The sequence below is a fragment of the Dermacentor albipictus genome, chromosome 1, assembly GCF_038994185.2.
Source record: "Dermacentor albipictus isolate Rhodes 1998 colony chromosome 1, USDA_Dalb.pri_finalv2, whole genome shotgun sequence".
In the NCBI taxonomy this organism is placed as follows: domain Eukaryota; kingdom Metazoa; phylum Arthropoda; class Arachnida; order Ixodida; family Ixodidae; genus Dermacentor; species Dermacentor albipictus.
The window spans coordinates 276987853-277007762 of NC_091821.1; the positions used below are offsets into that span (position 1 = coordinate 276987853).

The window sequence follows — 19910 nt, forward strand, 5'->3', positions numbered from 1 at the left end:
TTCATCACGTCACGATACTGCTGGGTATTCCCCCTTTTACTTGCTCTTCGGTCATGATCCTGTATTACCCTTGGACACTTCACTCCCCTTGGTACGGAATTCGAGGACCGAATATGCCCGCGACACCATGGACCACGCCGACCATACGCACCAGCTTGCCCGTACTCGTTGGTTGTCATCGCAGGAAACTCAACGGCACGCTTACAATCGCCACCATCATGACACATACTTTTCACCAGGCTCTCTCGTACTACTTTGGTCCCCTTGCCGCCGAGTGGGGCTTTCCGAGAAACTCCTTCCGTGCTACAAAGGCCCTTACCGTGTTCTACGTCAAGGGACCAATGTTACTGATGAGATAATCCTCGTGACCTTCATCTTGACACCCGGTTCCACATCACCTGACATCATACACATCTCTCGATTTAACCCTTTGAGGGTCTCTTTTTCGACATATGCGACCGCCCAGGGTCGATTTTTTTATTGCAGATTCCGATTCTTCTTGGGGACTTATTTCGAAAAAAATTTACCGTGATTTTTCTAGGGTGACCGTAAAGTGAGAAAAAAATATTTTGTTTTGGTATATATGCACTCTTCATTCAGGAATAACAACAATAAAAAAAGAAATAAAGTTATCAGAACTAAAAATTTGATGCATTTTTATGCACATAGTTTAGTTCAAGGCTTTGAAAATCCGCATACGAGAATATTTCGCAAGCCTCAAATGTTCCTACTCTTACACTAATATGTGCATCCATAGCGTAATCGAACTGCGTAGGCGCGTGCACTCAAGAAAACCGTTCGGTTGTGTGTCCATCAAAAAAAGCAACACGTGTGACAAACTTCCGCTAATCTGCATCTTATCACCAGCCAGCTAGGGCAATTAGTTTTCGCTAGTCTTAAAAAAAAAGAAGCAAAGAAACAAACGCATGCACGGCGGCATCCTTCCCATGCGCAACCCTGTGAGCACTAAACTAGCGAGAAACAAGCGGTTGCCCTTTGAGCGATTAGGAACGAGATAGCCATCAGTTTCGAAAGCGCAAAAAGCCAAAACCGCCCACAAAACAAAATCCAAACGTCTGCCGGCTCGCACGCACGCCAATGCGCGAGTGGTAGTATATAGAGACACATGGGAGCAAACTAGCGCTAAAACAAACCATGCAACAAAAACCGAGAGAGGGAGGCGCACAAAAAAAATTCCCTCTATCCCCACATAGTGGCAGCACATGACAGAAAAGAAAAAGTTAGGAAATTGGCGCGCTTTTTAAACGTGCAGACGGCGCCGTAAATATATGGCATTGACCATTTTCAGACTTGTTCGCGGCGCCGTATATTTACGTCATTGACCATCAAAGGGTTAAGCCTTACTATGCCCTTACCCATGACCCCATCTAAAGCACTGGGACAGTGCTTTTTCCGCATAGGTTCGTGTTACCATGGGAAAAGAGGCCAATGTCCACAAAGGTGAAGACGACGAAGTGGCAACAGCCTCTTGGGATTCTCAGCGGCTGTTTATGTATCTCTTGTATATGCATTGTGTAAGTAGTTTTATATCCGTAACAATATTTACTTTATGCTGCTCCTTTTTAGTCATATTTGAGAATGTTCGAGTCCATTTGCAATGGATTCTACCTTATATTTTTTTTAGAAGATATTTTATTCACTGTGCATTTTACTAGCCCCTCCCTTCTGTTTTTTTTAATAATATAAACACTAGTACTTACTATATTTTTTAACATGCCTACTAGAAAGTGACAGCATCGGGCGACATGGTGTAGCCCATCTTGACATAAAACAAAAGTTCTGTGTCACTCCGGGAAGTTTGCTCAGGGAAAAACTGGAAAACTCTGGGAATTTGGAAATTTCAACTTGGTCGCCACCCTGATGGTCCCATTCCTTACTTCCTCTGTCCGTTTCTTGGTGGTGGTAGTGGGTCCAAGTTTCATCCCCAATGACGATTGATAGATAGATATATTTATCTCAAAGCAAAATACAGAATGAGAGAGTACGGAAGGGAAAAAGCTGCCAAATGCAGCTTGAGAACCCCCTACACCCCACAGAGCAGCAGTGTGGTGAAAAACAAAGGCAATGCGATAGTTTGCAAAGTATACACAACTACAGAATTCAAATCGGTGAAAAACATTCTCAATACCCGTAGTCTATTGCATAATTGTAATTTTACGCGTAATCTATTACATAATTGTGATTTTACACAATGCAGTTACACATATAATGCAATCAGACAATTACACAATTTTGTGCCAATTCCCATTACACAATTGTAATGCCAACATAGACAAAATACAGATAAATAAGATTCATTCAAGTCCCTGACAATGCGTTGTCAAACGGTTACACAGGTGAGCTATTCGGTTGAAGGCACGACAAGATTTACAAATTCCATGGAAGTTTGTTAGAAAACAACCTAACAGAAAAAGATTATCTTCGAGAACATTCAAATACTTCGTCAGATTGTCCGATAAAGATAGTGTATTTTTGCGACTTGATGGTAGGGCCCATGATATAGAGTGACGTACATCATATGTAGGTTCACAATTCTTGCAAGGAAGGCATCACTTCTTGTTCAATGTGCCGCAGAGGTTGTTCGCATGCATCAGCACGTTGTCACTTCAGTTCAGGAGTCAACTGCTAGGACACCCATGTTGCAAACACTTTGTGAAATTCGAGCATACTATGCACAGTGTCACTCTACGGTTTTTCATCACAATGGCTTCAACGGCTGCAGCGTTTTTTTGGAATCGCAGTGCGAAGTGCCTGACCCGGATAAGGAGCATCGGTCATGAACATCTCACCATTTACTAACTTGTTACTCCATTTATAGATGCTGCTGTGTCACACAGGCATCACTATACTGAACCTTCATTCTGCGATGAATTTCGATAGGTTTCACTCCTTCACTAAGCAGAAACTGAATAACAGAACGTTGTTCCTCCCTGCTGCAAGTTGTCACCTAGTGAACACCTGGCACACACTTCGGAACATGTCTGCCAACTTACAGGCTACTGGTGCCATCTTTTGCTTTTTTGTTACACATTTACGGTTTTCATTTGACTCACCCTCGTACATTAACGTTAGTTTGATGCATACTTCTAGCACAGTCGAACATTGATCTAACAAACCTGGAGATATGATGAGGTATTGTCTATAATGAAGTAACTACAAAATTTGGTTGGTCATGATCTATTTCAATGCAGTATTCACCTGCTATAACGAAATTGAATGTGCAAAATTTAACACAGTGTTTACAGCGAAGCAAATTTTTTGTTTGCATGTGCCTCAAATTATGCATTCTAGTTGCAGGAGTGTCAAATAAGTCGCTGAAAGATTTTCTGACCCACGTTTTCAGACTTGTGTTTACTTGAATCTAACATGCAGTTTTTTTCCTGTAGAGCAAGTCAAAAAATTTCGTGTGCGCTAGAATCGAGTATGACCCTAAATCTGTGTTACCGTATCGCCATCAGCATTTCAAAATGGCCGCCTCGCACGCGCTTCAAGCCTAGCTGCCATAGCTTCCTCCATGTGCTGTAGTACGTGTGCTTGGGTTAGTGCACCGTCGATCTTGCCAGTCTTCCCGTTTGCCGCATTTGCTCTATCAGCATGGAAGTGCCGACTGCAAAGCCATGCCAAGTTCATCACGATGCCGCAATTAAAAGGAACATGATCACGTATGTAGAGACGGACAGAAATCGGGCCGCACCACAGACTTTCGGAGCTACCGAAACTTGCATGTGGGACTGGCGCAAACAGGAGAAGCTTTCTACTCCAGCGGCGGCTGCGTACGGTGCGGCTGCGTGGCCCCTATCTTGAAAGCGATCTGCAATGTAGACAGAGTCCATGTATCTAGGCGCACCAAGCTGTGTTCTCATCGCATAGTGCGCGTTAAAGCGAGAGGCTGCACAAAGGTCAATTTGCTCGCTCCTGCTACCGCACTTCCCCACTCCAACGTTCTTATAAAGAGTTTCCACGGTCATTGTGTGAGACGTGTTCATGTTTGCTTGTGCGTGTGTGACACCATGCTTGTTAATTTAGTTAGTAAGCGAATGTTTAAAAGTTTATATGGCCAGTAAAACTACTATCCTTACTTTTTGTATAGCTGTCTATTAATTTACTATTGCAATCGACACTTCACCTTTCGGGCGAAACTGCGACTTCATTATTTATCGCAACATTAGTGTATTGGGAGTAAATTTTTGTTGTTCCAAATGAGAGGAAGTTGTATTCCTGTATGAAAAAATGAGGTGTGCAATACTGTAAAGGGCTTTTCTTTTTTTTAGGTCGTAGCAAACGGGTGCGCGTTACAAACGAGGGCTTTCTTTCTTTCTCCTTTGAAGGGGGGGGGGGGGGGGTATGGAAAACGGGAGCGCGTTAGAATCGAGTAAATACAGTACCATGCACAATTTTTTGGTATGGCACTGCCACTACATTTACCAGCTGTGTACAGTGGCAGTAAACAAAATTTTAGATGCCACATAGCCAGGTAGACATCAATTTTTATAAGTGCAACAACACCCAAGCACGCTCGGATGCACTAGCGGTCACTGAAGCGCCAGCCTAGAGAAACAGTGTAATGAAAACCAAGACACTAGGGAGTGAAAAAAAAAGAAATTCCTTGTATCCATACAGAGTGGCAGCAGTTGCTGGGCAACAAAGAGTTGCAAAATTGGCGAGTTTCTTTAACATACAGACAGCACCGTAAATATGTGGCATCGACCATTTTGGACGTATGTAAAGGGACAAAGGCAAATAATAAGTTGACGTGGACTGTAAATATTTTTCCAGAAACCTCGCAACGCTTGTTTCATGCCAAGAGAAGACTTAGTTTACAAGAAAATTGTATCTGAAGGGTCCGAATACCTTTTTCGAAATTCAAATCTCCCGCCACCCAACTGGGGGGGTGGTGACATTGCACACGCCATCACCGCCCTTTGCTGCCGCCGGGGAGTAAAATGGCGCCCGACAGACTGCAGCACTGAGCCAAGACAGAACGGCGGATTCGCCGCTGCGGCTGTGTTTTCGTCAAATGGCGTACACCATTTGGGCATCCCGCGACGTCACATGGAAGTTAAGTTCCCTGCTACTTGCAGTTTGTGTGAGTTTCATAAGCCAGCAAAACCAGCTCAGCACAATGCAATCAGGAAAGTACTGAAACGCAAAAGCGTGGGCGGTGCAGAGTCGAGTAAAAGCGAAACTTTTTGAGAAACTTTTCGACCACCCGCATCGTTGTCAACGGTCATTTGAATGAGTTCCTTTTTATAAACATGAAATGGAACTGGACAAGTAGCATTTTATTTCATCTTATAATACAATACGAGTGGTTTTTTGCAACGAGTAGTTGAGTACTAGTGACAGAATTTAACTGAGAAGTGCTTTCATCATCAGGTAATTGCTTGAATGCCCCGGGAGAGACTCTAATCATGTCTTGCATTTACCTCGATTTCTCGATTATTGAAGCTCTGTTCGCTATAATATTGACGCCTTAGAGATTCTCAAGCACTAATCTATCACTTTAGCTTGACTTAGTATTTGCCTTTAGTGTCCCTTTAACCCTCAAAGGGTCAATGAAGTTCTGCCAGCAACGATCCGTGGCAGATCATTGTACAAACGTGCGCACACACATTGGGGAAAACTGAACGAGTCATCTACTTTGCTGCTGTGCTCCCTACCAAAGTTTAAAAATGCTGCTTGGTATCACCTTTGTGCTATCACGTGGTCGCACAAAAGGATCGGAATGTTTTCACTGCTTTGGCAAAAAACTATAAAAACTGCATTTTAAGTAACCTTTACTGTGGCATTGCATTTTTTTTCTTTCCTGGTAATAGCTGTACTTTTCAGAAGACAAGTTTGTGCAACTTGGAGGTTAGCACATGCTAGTGTTTACTATGTAGCTTTGGCATGTTCCCACCTAAGACATGTTATAAGGTTCCACTGTATAAGCTTTTGAAATCATTTAATGTTTTGATCTAGGCGAACTTCAATAAAGGGCCCCTCAACAGGCCAAATAGCCTGTTGCTTAAAATTTTGCTTACATGCCCTGTAGGGAGCATTCTACTGCAAGAATTTCAAATTAGTTCATTTATAGCCAAGATAAAAATATTTCATTGCCGCGAACCCATGATTTCAGGAGGCGAGCGTCACTGCCAGCATACACTCTCTCCACTTGCTCCCGTCTAGCCTCCGCAAGCAAAATTTTTTCCTTGCATTCCTTCATACTAGAGCTATAGGATTGCCTGAGCATGCATCACAGGCCCCACCTTCTTTTGTTTTGTTACGTGGTGCACTTCAGCTGACGGTCTCACGCACGTGCTGTTGCACTTGTCTCGTTTCATGTGACACATGATTTTGTGCGCTGTTCACGAGAACACCTGAAGCAGCATAAGTCAGTGCCACAATCCTGAGCACTGAGCCAGAACGCAGGTGGATCCAAAAGCATGATGGTGCGCAGGAACCCACTAGACCCGCCGTGGTTGCTTAGTGGCTATGGTGTTGGGCTGCTAAGCATGAGGTCGCAGGATCGAATCCTGGCCACGGCGGCTTCATTTTGATGGGGGCAAAATGCGAAAACAACCGTGTACTTAGATTTAGGTGCACGTTAAAGAACCCCCAGGTGGTCCAAATTTCCGGAGTCTCCCACTGTTGCGTGCCTCATAATCATATCGTGATTTCGGCACATAAAACCCCATAATTTAAGTTAAATTTTTAGGAACCCAGTAGAAAATGGCAGATAGTTTCATTTCTGTGTGCGCGAGTGCACAGCGTGGGAACAAGCAGACAAAACAGAAGTACAGTGCTCACGGAATGAAACGCGTCAATCAAGGCCTAACTAATGAGCATACTTTCATTTCTACCGACTGCAGTTCGTGACACATTGACGTAATTTTGGCACGTGCACTTAGATCGGAGTCTGCGTCACCTTTCGTGACCAGATTCCTAGCGACATGACATGGTACTCTTGAGTACTTTGCACATATGCAGGGTTCTACTAAACGCTCCCTGTTGCGTTTTATTCCGGGAGCACTGTACATCACTCTTGCTACGGCACGGAGTAATAGATTCAGACTCACAGACATTTGGTTTGTAGGTTTTATCATTTCTATAAACTTTAAATCGTGTATTGAACCAGCAGATCAAACAAATAACTGATGGTGCCTTGAATAGTTCTCAATATTATGTGTCACTGTGAGAGACATCAACTGCTGTCGTGGCTTAGTGACCATGGCGTTGCGCTGCTAAGCACAATGTAGGGCATCAAATCTCAGCTATGGCAGCCGCATTTCGATGGAGGTGAAAGGCAAAAATGCCTGGGTCCTGTCCATTGGGAGCACATTAAAAATCCCTGGTAGTCAAAATTATTCCGGAGCCCACCACTACGGCATGCCTCATGATCAAATCGTAGTTTCGGCACAAAAAAAAAACTCCAAAGTTTATTGTGACAGACAGCACAGCGCTGCCATTTACGTAGGCACACTTGTGCAACTGACATCAACTCTTCCGCCGGTAGCGCGGCGCCTGCAAGGAAACGGGCACAAGGTCATCATCATCATCATCATCATCATCAGCCTGGTTACGCCCACTGCAGGGCAAAGGCCTCTCCCATATTTCTCCAACGACCCCGGTCATGTACTAATTGTGGCCACGCCGTCCCTGCAAACTTCTTAATCTCATCCGCCCGCCTAACTTTCTGCCGCCCCCTGCTACGCTTCCCTTCCTTTGGAATCCAGTCCGTAACCCTTAATGACCATCGGTTATCTTCCCTCCTCATTACATGTCCTGCCCATGCCCATTTCTTTTTCTTGATTTCAACTAAGATGTCATTAACTCGCGTTTGTTCCCTTACCCAATCTGCTCTTTTCTTATCGCTTAACGTTACACCTATCATTCTTCTTTCCATAGCTCGTTGCGTCGTCCTCAATTTAAGTAGAACTCTTTTCGTAAGCCTCCAGGTTTCTGCCCCGTAGGTGAGTACTGGTAAGACACAGCTGTTATATACTTTTCTCTTGAGGGATAATGGCAACCTGCTGTTCATGATCTGAGAATGCCTGCCAAATGCACCCCAGCCCATTCTTATTCTCCTAATTATTTCCGTCTCATGATCCGGATCCGCCATAACTACCTGCCCCAAGTAGGTGTATTCCCTTACGACTTCCAGTGCCTCGCTGCCTATTGTAAATTGCTGTTGTTTTCCGAGACTGTTAAACATTACTTTAGTTTTCTGCAGATTAATTTTTAGACCCACTCTTCTGCTTTGCCTCTCCAGGTCAGTGAGCATGCATTGCAATTGGTCCCCTGAGTTACTAAGCAAGGCAATATCATCAGCGAATCGCAAGTTACTAAGGTACTCTCCATTAACTTTTATCCCCAATTCTTCCCAATCCAGGTCTCTGAATACCTCCTGTAAACATGCTGTGAATAGCATTGGAGAGATCGTATCTCCCTGCCTGACGCCTTTCTTTATTGGGATTTTGTTGCTTGCTTTATGGAGGACTATGGTGGCTGTGGAGCCGCTATAGATATCTTTCAGTATTTTTACATACAACTCGTCTACACCCTGATTCCGTTATGCCTCCATGACTGCTGAGGTTTCGACAGAATCAAACGCTTTCTCGTAATCAATGAAAGCTATATATAAGGGTTGGTTATATTCCGCACATTTCTCTATTACCTGATTGATAGTGTGAATATGATCCATTGTTGAGTAGCCTTTACGGAATCCTGCCTGGTCCTTTGCTTGACAGAAGTCTAAGGTGTTCCTGATTCTATTTGCGATTACCTTAGTAAATAGTTTGTAGGCAACGGACAGTAAGCTGATCGGTCTATAATTTTTCAAGTCTTTGGCGTCTCCTTTCTTATGAATTAGGATTATGTTAGCGTTTTTCCAAGACTCCGGTACGCTCGAGGTCATGAGGCATTGCGTATACAGGGTGGCCAGTTTCTCTAGAACAATCTGTCCACCGTCCTTCAACAAATCTGCTGTTACCTCATCCTCCCCAGCTGCCTTCCCCCTTTGCATATCTCCCAAGGCTTTCTTTACTTCTTCCGGCGTTACCTTTGGGACTTCGAATTCCTCTATACTGTTTTCCCTTCCATTATCGTCGTGGTTGCCACTGGTACTGTATAAATCTCTATAGAACTCCTCAGCCACTTGAACTATCTCATCCATATTAGTAATGATATTGCCAGCTTTGTCTCTTAACGTATACATCTGATTCTTGCCGATTCCTAGTTTCTTCTTCACTGTGTTAGGAATTCTATAGCATTAACGAGAGGGTGGCAAGTCTTGTTGTGAAACTTAATAAGAGGTACAAAATGAAGATTGTACAAGTCTACGCCCCTACATCCAGTCATGATGACCAGGAAGTCGAAAGCTTCTATGAAGACGTGGAATCGGCGATGGGTAGAGTGAAAACTAAATACACTATACTAATGGGCGACTTTAATGCCAAGGTAGGCAAGAAGCAGGCTGGAGACAAGGCAGTGGGGGATTACGGAATAGGCGCTAGGAATAGCAGGGGAGAGTTATTAATAGAGTTTGCGGAACAGAATAATATAAGGATAATGAATACCTTCTTCCGCAAGCGGGATAGCCGAAAATGGACGTGGAGGAGCCCGAACGGCGAGACTAGAAATGAAATAGACTTCATACTCTGCTGTAACCCTGGCATCATACAAGATGTGGACGTGCTCGGCAAAGTGCGCTGCAGTGACCACAGGATGGTAAGAACTCAAATTAGCCTAGACCTGAGGAGGGAACGGAAGAAACTAGTACACAAGAAGCCGATTAATGAGTTGGCGGTAAGAGGGAAAATAGAAGAATTCCAGATCAAGCTACAGAACAGGTATTCAGCTTTAACTCAGGAAGAGGACCTTAGTGTTGAAACAATGAACGACAATCTTGTAGGCATCATTAAGGAGTGTGCAATGGAAGTCGGTGGTAACTCCATTAGACAGGGTACGAGCAAACTATCGCAGGAGACGAAAGATCTGATCAAGAAACGCCAATGTATGAAAGCCTCTAACACTACAGCTAGAATAGAACTGGCAGAACTTTCGAAGTTAATCAACAAGCGTAAGACAGCTGACATAAGGAAGTATAATATGGATAGAATTGAACATGCTCTCAGGAACGGAGGGCACAAGGTGTTAGGTTTCAAATTTCAGCTCTTTTCGTGGCATGTAGCGGTGTAGTACTTTGCAGACATGATCGTTAGCACGCATTATATGCACTGCGCTTTTCAGCTCAAAATGGCCAGACCTGGGAAGGGGCCCTTTAAAGAGTAACTCCAGCGATTTTTCGACCATGTCAAGGTAATAGAATATTTACGTTCCTAAGACCCCGCTGTCACGTGTCTGATAGTAGAATTGTTCCACAAATTCGAAAATAATTTTAAATAAGCAACAAAGTGCGAAACCGAAACCTGAGCAAGCAGCCAAGCAAATGTCATCGTGTGACATCACGAGGGTCCTCGGAGGGGAAGGCGTGGAAGGCATGCTGTCTTGCCCACTGGGCGAACGAAACCAGCGAAGAGTAGACGCTCAGCTGATTCGTGACTGCGCCGGACCTGGAATATTTGACAGCTCTTCGGATCTGTCAAATATTGACAGTTATGGTTCTGATGAATTCAGTAGCTACAAATCGCTGTTTGCATTCAACCCACCACCACGAGAGCCAACGCCCATGCACCACATATCGTGCTGCAACATGAAGACCAAGGGTAGCCCTAACCGCTGATTTTATATGTGCTGCTTGCTATTTTAAGTGTTCTACCCCTTCTCAGGGAAGCGCTTCACATGCTTATTATAGGATGTGGAGCACGACTTTCTGCATTTGTATTCCGCACGAACGCCGCTGACACTCCAAAGTAACGACCGGTGCATTTGTTTACATTGGCAGGTACAGCGACCAGTCATTGTTCGCTTGAGATATAATGCTAGCCGCCCATCGGGAACAAAATTAATGTCGGAACATATCAAAGCAGGCAGATTTTGTACATGGAAGCACCATTGCATCACTCTGAATCGCTCTGATATGAGCGCTTACACGCTTTCGAAAACAGCGAGCGGGAGACCCTAGTACGGAAGCGTTGTTATGCTGGGTTCTACTTATCATTCTTCGTATTCTCTTCATGCACACAATATGTTCCGTAAATTAGACACTGATGAGGACTTTGCGCATATGATAGCTCAATTAGAGAATGCGTAGTTTTTCGCCAACACTGATGCCAGTATTGACACCATTAGCAGCTGAACGAGGCGGTTGTTTGCGCTGCTGTATCGAAGTGGCGGCCCTATGCTTGCTTCCCACTTGGGATACGAGGCAAACAGTGCACCTCTGAAGCTAAATAATGAGTCTGCATGACAGTACGTTAAAATACACCCATGTTCATAGTCGCATTTAATTTAGGGAAGTGCTGGTGAGTGCAGCGAACAGCTTTCCATTGAAAATGGCAACGTGCTAATGTCGATACTGCTCCGTGTTGTCGTTTCTCGCTTTTTATGTGTGCACTGCACAAAATGAGGAATGATTTATCTCAAATCCATATTGTCAAAACTGAACTACAAAAGCAGTTTTGTTCATCCTAATGGCTTAATTAGCTTCAGGTCAGTAGCTCGGGTCCACCAGCAGCAGACACGCAAACTCCGCAATTGTGACATATAGGCTTAACTTCAGCTGAACGCGATTGGCATCGGCTCAAACTTTTTGTGCGGATGGCGAGGGCTGAAGTTTGTACAGCCAACAACACTTGCCTCCCATATCTTGCGTGTACAGGCAACGCAACTTCTTGCGACAGCAACAGTTCTCATGCCATGCACTAGCTCACGATCATCGACCCTGTTGTCACTGTCGTCCGCATGATCCTGGCATGCTCTGTCAGGATCATGCAGACGAGACAAACGCAACAGCTTGCGTGCGAGAGCGTCAGCGGAAATTCACCACAAAAAAAAAAAAAAAGTCTGGGCCTGTGATGCATGCTTCAGGCGATTCATACACAATGGGGCCTGTAACTGAAGAGGAGCTAAAGTAGGATGTTCAAGGCAATAAATTAAATTAATTTGTAAAAAAATTTGCACAACTTGCTTTTTTTTTAGGACATGACGGAAGTGTCCAGAGAAACGTACGCGTTGTCATTAAAAAGTCACCAGAGTTGCCCTTTAAAGGGCCCCTCACTAGGCCACGTAGCAAATTTCGGTTATATGCTGCAAGTTAAGTGCCCTCTGGGCAACGTTCTGCCACAATAATTTTTCAAATTGATTCATTTATAACCGAGATAGAAATATTTCAGTGCCGTGAACCCATGATTTCAGGAGGCGAGGGCCACTGCCAAGAGAGACACTCTCTCCACCTGACCCGTCTACCTCCACAAGTGAAATTCCTTCCCTGCGTTCTCCCATACCAGAGCTCAAGGATTGTATGACACATACATCACGGGCCCTACCTTCAGTATTCTTTTTTTTTTCTCGCTTTTTTTATTATACGCATAGTAAGTGTGTATGTGTGCAGCTAGCATGTTGGAACGGGCCTATGTGCAACCATCAATCGTTTGAAGTACACACAGGCGTACATTCTTCTGTCGAGCCTTATTCACTCTTGCACTGAATCCGCCAGCCTTCACTTCTCTGTGCTCCTTGAGCACACAGACAAGATAACTGCAGTAAGGAGGGTTCATCCCAAATTACAGCAGCCGCTTCTTTCCCATCCTTCCACATGGCTGTTCGACATGTCACAAATGCATTCACTTCTGTCAAAAGCAGGAACACTGCACAGCTGTCACTGACCTGCAAGGCACTTATCATACATATTCTGAAGCATGTCGGTTTCAGTTTGTGATGACACATTAGCATGAATCCACCTAAGACAGCAAAAATATTCTCAGATCGTCCGTGGCGTGGTATGTGGTATACGGCATTGCGTGCCCGCTCGTTTCATGCTTACTGCTTTCAGTCCCGCCTGGCCACAATACCAGCCGGAAGAGCAAGGTCTTTATAACACAGCGGAACAAAACACAGTGCAATCTTGCACACACGCCCATGCCACAGTAGGAGACCTACGGGGCAGCATACGCATGACACAAACCACCATAACAAGACCGCCATTGGGCCCCGACAACACGGCCAATACAGTAGAAAATACCACATGACTTCCTCCACACTTTTCTCTTGCGCACGAAAGGAGTAGGGCCTCTTCTCAGTTTTTTTCCTATGAACTCAAGTAATCAAGCTTATTCAAAATATTGGAAAAAATGTTCACTGGCCATCAGAAAGCCAGTGAACATTTTGATCCCTTTATTGTTTCAAAAATATCTTGGAGCTTTTTTCTCAGCAAATGATGTGAAATACTGATCAACATGCAATTACCAGTATGTCACTTCACATTTATTCTGCAATATTCTGCCATCTTAACTGAAGGTCACCAAGAATTAAGAATTAGCAGAGGGTATATGTAAAAGGTGTTCACTGCCCCTTGGTGGGTGCTGTTTGTGATGGCTACTGTGAATATTTCTCATTCATTGTGCACGAATACATTTAAATAGAAAATGTTGGAAATTTACCTAAACAATGAGATGTCAATGAAAAAGTTGTGTATGACGTTGAGAAATTACAAATAACAGCATTTAAAGTGACTTGGGATTCTTGGAGACCTTTTTTTAACTTAAAAAAAGCCTGTGTAATAAAATTTAAGAAATAATGGTGTAACTGTTGCAACCCTTCTGCCCACCAAAGACTGCATCAATCTTTATGCAAACTTCATCAAATAGGGGCATTGGGAACAAGCATCTGTGCTTCTTTCTCAACGGTCGGCAGTTCTCTTGGCGCACATCTTCAGTCCTTATCAAATGTCAGGTAGCGCGATCTTGTAACGGTTCACTTTTGAACTGTTGCAGGACTGTGGCACCAGGTTTGCTAATATACACAGTATACTAGATGGCGATTTTTCTGTCTGGGACCGCTTTCATTACTGGTGCGGGGATGCGTTGTCACATGGATTTTTAAAAATTTCATAGGCTTGTCCTTGTTCTGATGCTTTTTGTTTCTGTTGAAAGAAAGGACCACACAAGACCTAGGTTGCTATATGCGCTGTTACCGGTCATTTCTCGACATATTCCACAACCTTTGCGTTGGCACCTCATTGAATAAGTAAAGTAATAAATGTTAGCTCATGAAACTTAAATGTTGCTTGTTCACAGTGAAAAAAAAACGAATTAACAAAAGCCTATGAATGTAGAGTGGGCGCTGTTCACGGAAAGCCCTTGGTTATTTTTTTTTCTTGGCTGCATTTAGTTGGCACATCCGGTAAGCAATAGAGAGCTTTAGCTCGTCCGGTATTCTGGTAAACGCAGGTGAATAAGGTGGAGGCGTAAATGTGAGCAGCCTGCATGGTGCAGCCACGTGGTGGAGCAGAGCGCAAACACAGCTAATATTGGAGTAACCAAGTGTATTCTACTTCGCTGCTGGTGTAAATTTTTGGCAGCAAGACGATTACACCACTGCCGAAAATTTACGCCAGCAGCGAAGTAGAATACACTTGGTTACTGAAATATTACCTGTTTTTGCCTGTTTGAGCTCTGCGCCACCAGGTAGCTGCACCATGCAGGCCGCTCACGTTTACGCCTCCGCCCCGTCCACCTGAATAGCGGACAAGCTATTTCCTGAATAGCGGACAAGCTAGAACTCTCTAATGGTTGTTGCTGAGAAACCTGTATGGGTTTCCTTTGTAACTTCTTGCTGCAGTCAAGTGAATGAGAAGTTTTCCCTGCCATGAATTTTGCTCGCCCAGCGAGCTTCCGCAGAACTCGTATACCGCGACCTAATAGTAGAGAGTTTTAGAATAGGGGCCCCAATAGTTTGGGGCCCAAAGAGCTTTGCAGATGTTAGCGTTGGGGCATGCAGGAGTGAAGAGCTTTAGAATGGGGCTTTACATTTGCGGATACCGTGTTGCACTGACAGTGCCACTATGGCGTCAAAGAAAAGCTATCAGAAATAATTAAATAAAATGTACCATTTTATGGTAATAATAGTAATTTTGTCTTTCGTGTTTTCAAGTTTAATTACAATTTATAGGTCATTCTGTAAGCAGCAAGCAATTAGTTGCGCTTAGTTTTGAGTAACCAACTTTGCGTGCCTTCACCAGCCAAGCAAAGCGGTGTTAAGCTTACAAGCCATAAGATCCACAATCGAATTCGGAATCAGCGGCCTTTAATGAGTCAATCTTCATAACACACGTTAGTTGAGAGAAAGCTATAAACGCAGTCACTTCTCCTAGCTTGCGAACTTCACGCGTTACCACGAATCGAACCCAGTTTGGTGCTAGGTTAGAGCCGTTGCTTCGATGGGTGCCGCCATGTTTGTTTACACAAATCTTTTGAGGCAACTTTTGGGGCTTCCGCTAAATCAATGAAATAAACGCAGCTTGCGTCTCGCGCATGCGCAGTGGCTTTGGCGCTATTTCTCTCGGGCCCCAAAACATTTGGGGCCCCTATACTAAAACTCTCTAGTGTTCTGCAAAGTCAAATAAAGAATACTTTTTCTTCATATGCCTGTGTTTCACTCGTATTGACCTTTACCAAACTGCTCCAAGATGCAGATTTACTGCTCTGAAACAGACTATTCGTGCTCCAAACATGCTCCAAAGTGCCAAATTTGCTGCTCTCATAGCTGCTCCACAACTTCCTTGGCCACTTCCATCTCTGCATTCCCTGCTTTATCAGTATACGTGTGCTCTTCACACTCCAATTATTTCATCAGGGATCTGCCAGCAGGATCTTTGCATTATTATTAGATGTGTTGGAATAGAGCAACTTCCTATGGGAATACGAACAGTATTCTAGGCAAACAGCCTTTGAATATGAAATCAAGTACTGAAAATTTTATAGTTTTTAAACAAAACGAAATATAAAGGTGTTTGGGTATGAAAGGGGGTATTTATATTATTTGATATATGTAATGCAGTTCAAACTGTTGGCCAAGGGGCTTGTAAACAAGAGTGATCATGTGTGGTTCACCTTGATAGTGACCGTAGTGAAAAACTGCATGTCACAGGATGCATATAGTGTATTGTGTTCATTGAAGAAGCAAAGTGTAATACACTGCAGCACTGCATAATATTTTAAAAGGGATGCTAACATGCTAAGGTACTCGCAAAATAGTAAATTGGTTTGTTTTAATCAAGAATGAATTTGTAGACAATCCGAAGGCAGTCCCCGATAGACTCTGACAATTTCAAAGTGTTGTCCCATATTTTCAAGCAGAGATAAATGTTGCAAAACTTCAAACAGTTAATTCTCTAATCGAATAGCAATGACTAGTCTATTCATATTTGAAGTTTCAGATATTCACACCCGTTAAAGTATTACTGTAATTTAGGTTTGCTTCTTCCACAGGCATATGCAATGTAAGCAATTTGTGAAGGCTAAGAACAAAAAAGAAACTGCACTACAATATTGCTAAATCATGAAAAAAGTATGACAATTAAATTGTAATAGGAAAGGAATGTTGATGTGGGTTGCATATTTCATTGGACATAACGTCCTTTAACTGAATGTTAACCATGTTACGTGTAATAAAATATATGTGCTCGAATTAGCTCTTCCCCGTTTTTTTCTTGCAACAGATAAGTATCTGTTCGTTTGGAATGATGCTAAGAATTGTACAAGTGGCAGGCTTTCTTTTGAATATTTATGCAAAGGACCAGTCCTGAAGACACCTGCCATGGTCTCTCAGTGCTGTTGCATTGCGCTGCTGCCAAACGCAAGGTCACCGTATTGAATCCTGTCTGTGGCAGCCAGGAACTGCAAAAGTGCTTGTGTGCTTAGATTCATGTGCATGTGAGAGACTACTGCACAATCGGAAGTAATTCGGAGCATTCTGTTATGGTGTCTCTCGCGACACAATGTAGGTTTCGAATGTAAAACCTCGACAGAATTCTATAATTATGCTTCTCTGCACAGCCACTCAATCTAGCCCCTACTGACAATGCAGGCAGCACCAAGAGGTATATTGCCTGAGTTGCTAACACAGCGCGCAGAGCACAACTTGCACCTTATTTTCTGTGTAGAACGCAGCATCTACAACCTTGATGAAATTCGCCCATTAATGCATGTTCTTTTGTTTTCTTGTGAAAAAGTTAGACAAAGGTTTACTCAAGTTGGAAATGCCCAAACAAACCTCAATTTTCTTTTAAAAAGATGCGTAATTGCAGTTTTATGAGCTGAAATTGTCATGTATCATAAGGTGCACCATTCAGTCAAAGGCATATTTTTCTACTATACAGAAAGACATTGAATTGGTGAAAACCTGCAAGAAATATCACAACCATTGTCAAAATGCAAGGCTTTGCTGTAATAAGTGTAGTTTATTTCTTGCAGCTCAATTTATTACAAGCTCATTAAGAAATTTGTGATGTCATCCTAGATTGGATAAATTGTAACTTCAAATGTATGAGCCGTATCCTTTAGTGCACTTCTTTTTACGTAGATTTTTTCTTTGCACAGAACCCAACACAAGCCAAAAGAATACTTTCTTCCTCTTCCTCCGAGAGATATTTCTTGATTTTCTTTAACTCTTGGAACATGGCTTACACCATGCTATGTCTACAGTAAAAACAGCTATATTTTCATTTTCTGATGTATTGTTGCCATAATTATGCTAATCAACAGTATAGCCTGTTAAAAACAGCATATTTTACCACCATATTTGTTTTCTTGCAACAAAATAAATCTACTCTCGTTCACAAAATGACCCGTAACTGCATGCTGTAGCGTATGTGATAGAGCAATTAATGCTCGCCTCACACAACGACCAGAATGCTTTTCTCGTTAAAAACGTAGGAGTGGGCTGATAAAGACAAAGCAAACCAACTGCACTTTTAGAAGAATAACCCCTTTGTTTACTAAAATTGTGCATATTGTGTGACAAGCTGCTGTCACACATATTTTAAGGAAGAAATTACTCAATTTATTTCCAGACTTACAGCTGCTATAAATTTATTGCTAGAGATGATGCAGATTCTGGGTAAATATGTGATGATTTCGTCGGTGTTCATTCTGTCAAGTCATTATAAGTTGTTTTGCATGTATCATATATGACATCCATGTGCTAAGGGGTTAACATGAATTGTAATCAAGAAACTGTGGCCTGCCATGTTGGCATAGTGGCTTTGGTGTTGTGCTGCTAAGCCTGAGGGCGCGGAATCAAATCTCAACCAAAGCAGTCGCATTGTGATAGGGGCAAAATGCAAAAATACCCATTTACTGTGCACTGGGTGCATCTTAAGGAACTCCAAGTGCTCAGAATTAATCCAAAATCTAAATAGTATGGTGCACCTCAAAATCATCGTGGCTTTGTTACGTGAAACCCCCGAATTTGATTTTAATTGTTAAGAAAACGTTAGTGCTCAAGCCTGAAGAAAAATGGGTCTCTCCACAGGAAAATAAAGAAGCCAATGGGCACTGTGGGGTATCAGATTACGCATGCATGCATAAGCATAAACTGATTCTTGTTGAAAAGCATAACCATACTGGTATCTACTGTAAATATTTGCAGAAAGCTGTGCCTTTTTACTACTCCAAATGTGACTGTTTCTGGCACCACTTTTTCTATTGGTTTGTCTGGTCTTTGTTTTCTCTCTCTCTATTTATTTCTTTTTCTCCTTATCAAATTGTGACATTTTTATTTTACCACTTTTATACCTGTTGTTGTCATCTGCAATTTTTATCCTGTTTCCTCTAATTTCAAGTAGGCATTAATATGTAGGCAGCAGTAGTAACAGGAAAGGCATGGGCAAACAGTAAAGTGGATCCCAAAAAAGGTAATTGCATTTGTTGATGCCGTCAGCCCACTAATTACAGGAGGTGGAATGTAATGGAACAAAGGGTTTGCAGGCAGACTTGGGAGCAGTCAACAGCAATCTGCCAATTAGGATGTCACTAATGTTTTTACAAGATTGTTCGACCACTGTTGATCAAAGCATGTAAATAAGTGACTAGCTCTCAGTGTAAACAAAAGGACATATGAAACACCTCACATATTCAGTAAGCATTAAGCAGTGACACATAGAAGTGGAAGTTGCACCTGCTAAGCAAATCATACTACTTCAAAAGTACACTTAAGCATCATAAAAGAAGTGAGATGCTGATTTTGTCCAGGTTGTTTTTAAATTATGAATGCTTTAATATCTGTGTGAGCTTGCACAACTTGTGTTTATGTAGTGCTTTAGAGGAAAATGGTCAATGCAATGAAGCTTTCGGTGCTTTTGCAGAAGGACAAGCGGTACCTTGTGCTCAGCTGCATTCCTGATGAGCGGCGCAAGCTGTTGATGGCATACGTGGAAGATCTTGACCGTAGAGGACCACCACCTCCACCCACAGCATCTGAGCCCACTCGGCGCTCCAACAAGTAGCTGCTTCTGCTGCCATCTTTTAATGCTGTCCACACCAACCCTCATTTTTTCCATGCTTGCATCTGAAGGTGCCTTTTAATAAAGGACCTCTGTGGAGAGGGGCACTCCAAGCTCTATTTGCTTTTGCCTCAACTTTTGTGACCTTTTGCTGGTCTCTTCAGTGTCCTCAAAATGTTAAGTCAAGCTGCATGTGGCATAAAGTGCAAAATCTTGTAGTCAGATAATCTCGGAGAGCATGAGTTTTTTTGTTACAGTATATCTTAAGGAAAATATATTTAATATTTAACTTTCGTAAAGTTTGCAAGCAATAGCCATGTGTGTGCCCTGTGATCTTTTGAAATACTACCCCACTTCCACATACTAAAGTCATTCTTTCCAGCAGCAGACTTGCTTACACTTCATCTTTAGGTACAGGGTCTGCCAGTGCAAGAGGAACCAATATCCATACCATTACTGCTGTAGAAGCATGAATTGGAACATTACTTAATGATGCATACTGAGC

General features: G+C 42.9%; 1 protein-coding gene across 2 annotated transcripts in view; it reads left to right on the forward strand.

Moving 5' to 3' along the window:
• LOC139054394 (transcription elongation regulator 1) overlaps window positions 1–19524 on the forward strand; it is a 317005-nt gene extending 297481 nt beyond the window's left edge. For both annotated transcript variants that reach the window (XM_070531327.1, XM_070531328.1), the window contains exon 19: window positions 19268–19524. In XM_070531327.1, the coding sequence (XP_070387428.1) occupies window positions 19268–19408 (141 nt within the window). In that variant the 3' untranslated portion in view covers window positions 19409–19524. The remainder of the gene's footprint in view (window positions 1–19267) is intronic.
• The last annotated feature ends 386 nt before the right edge of the window (window positions 19525–19910 follow it).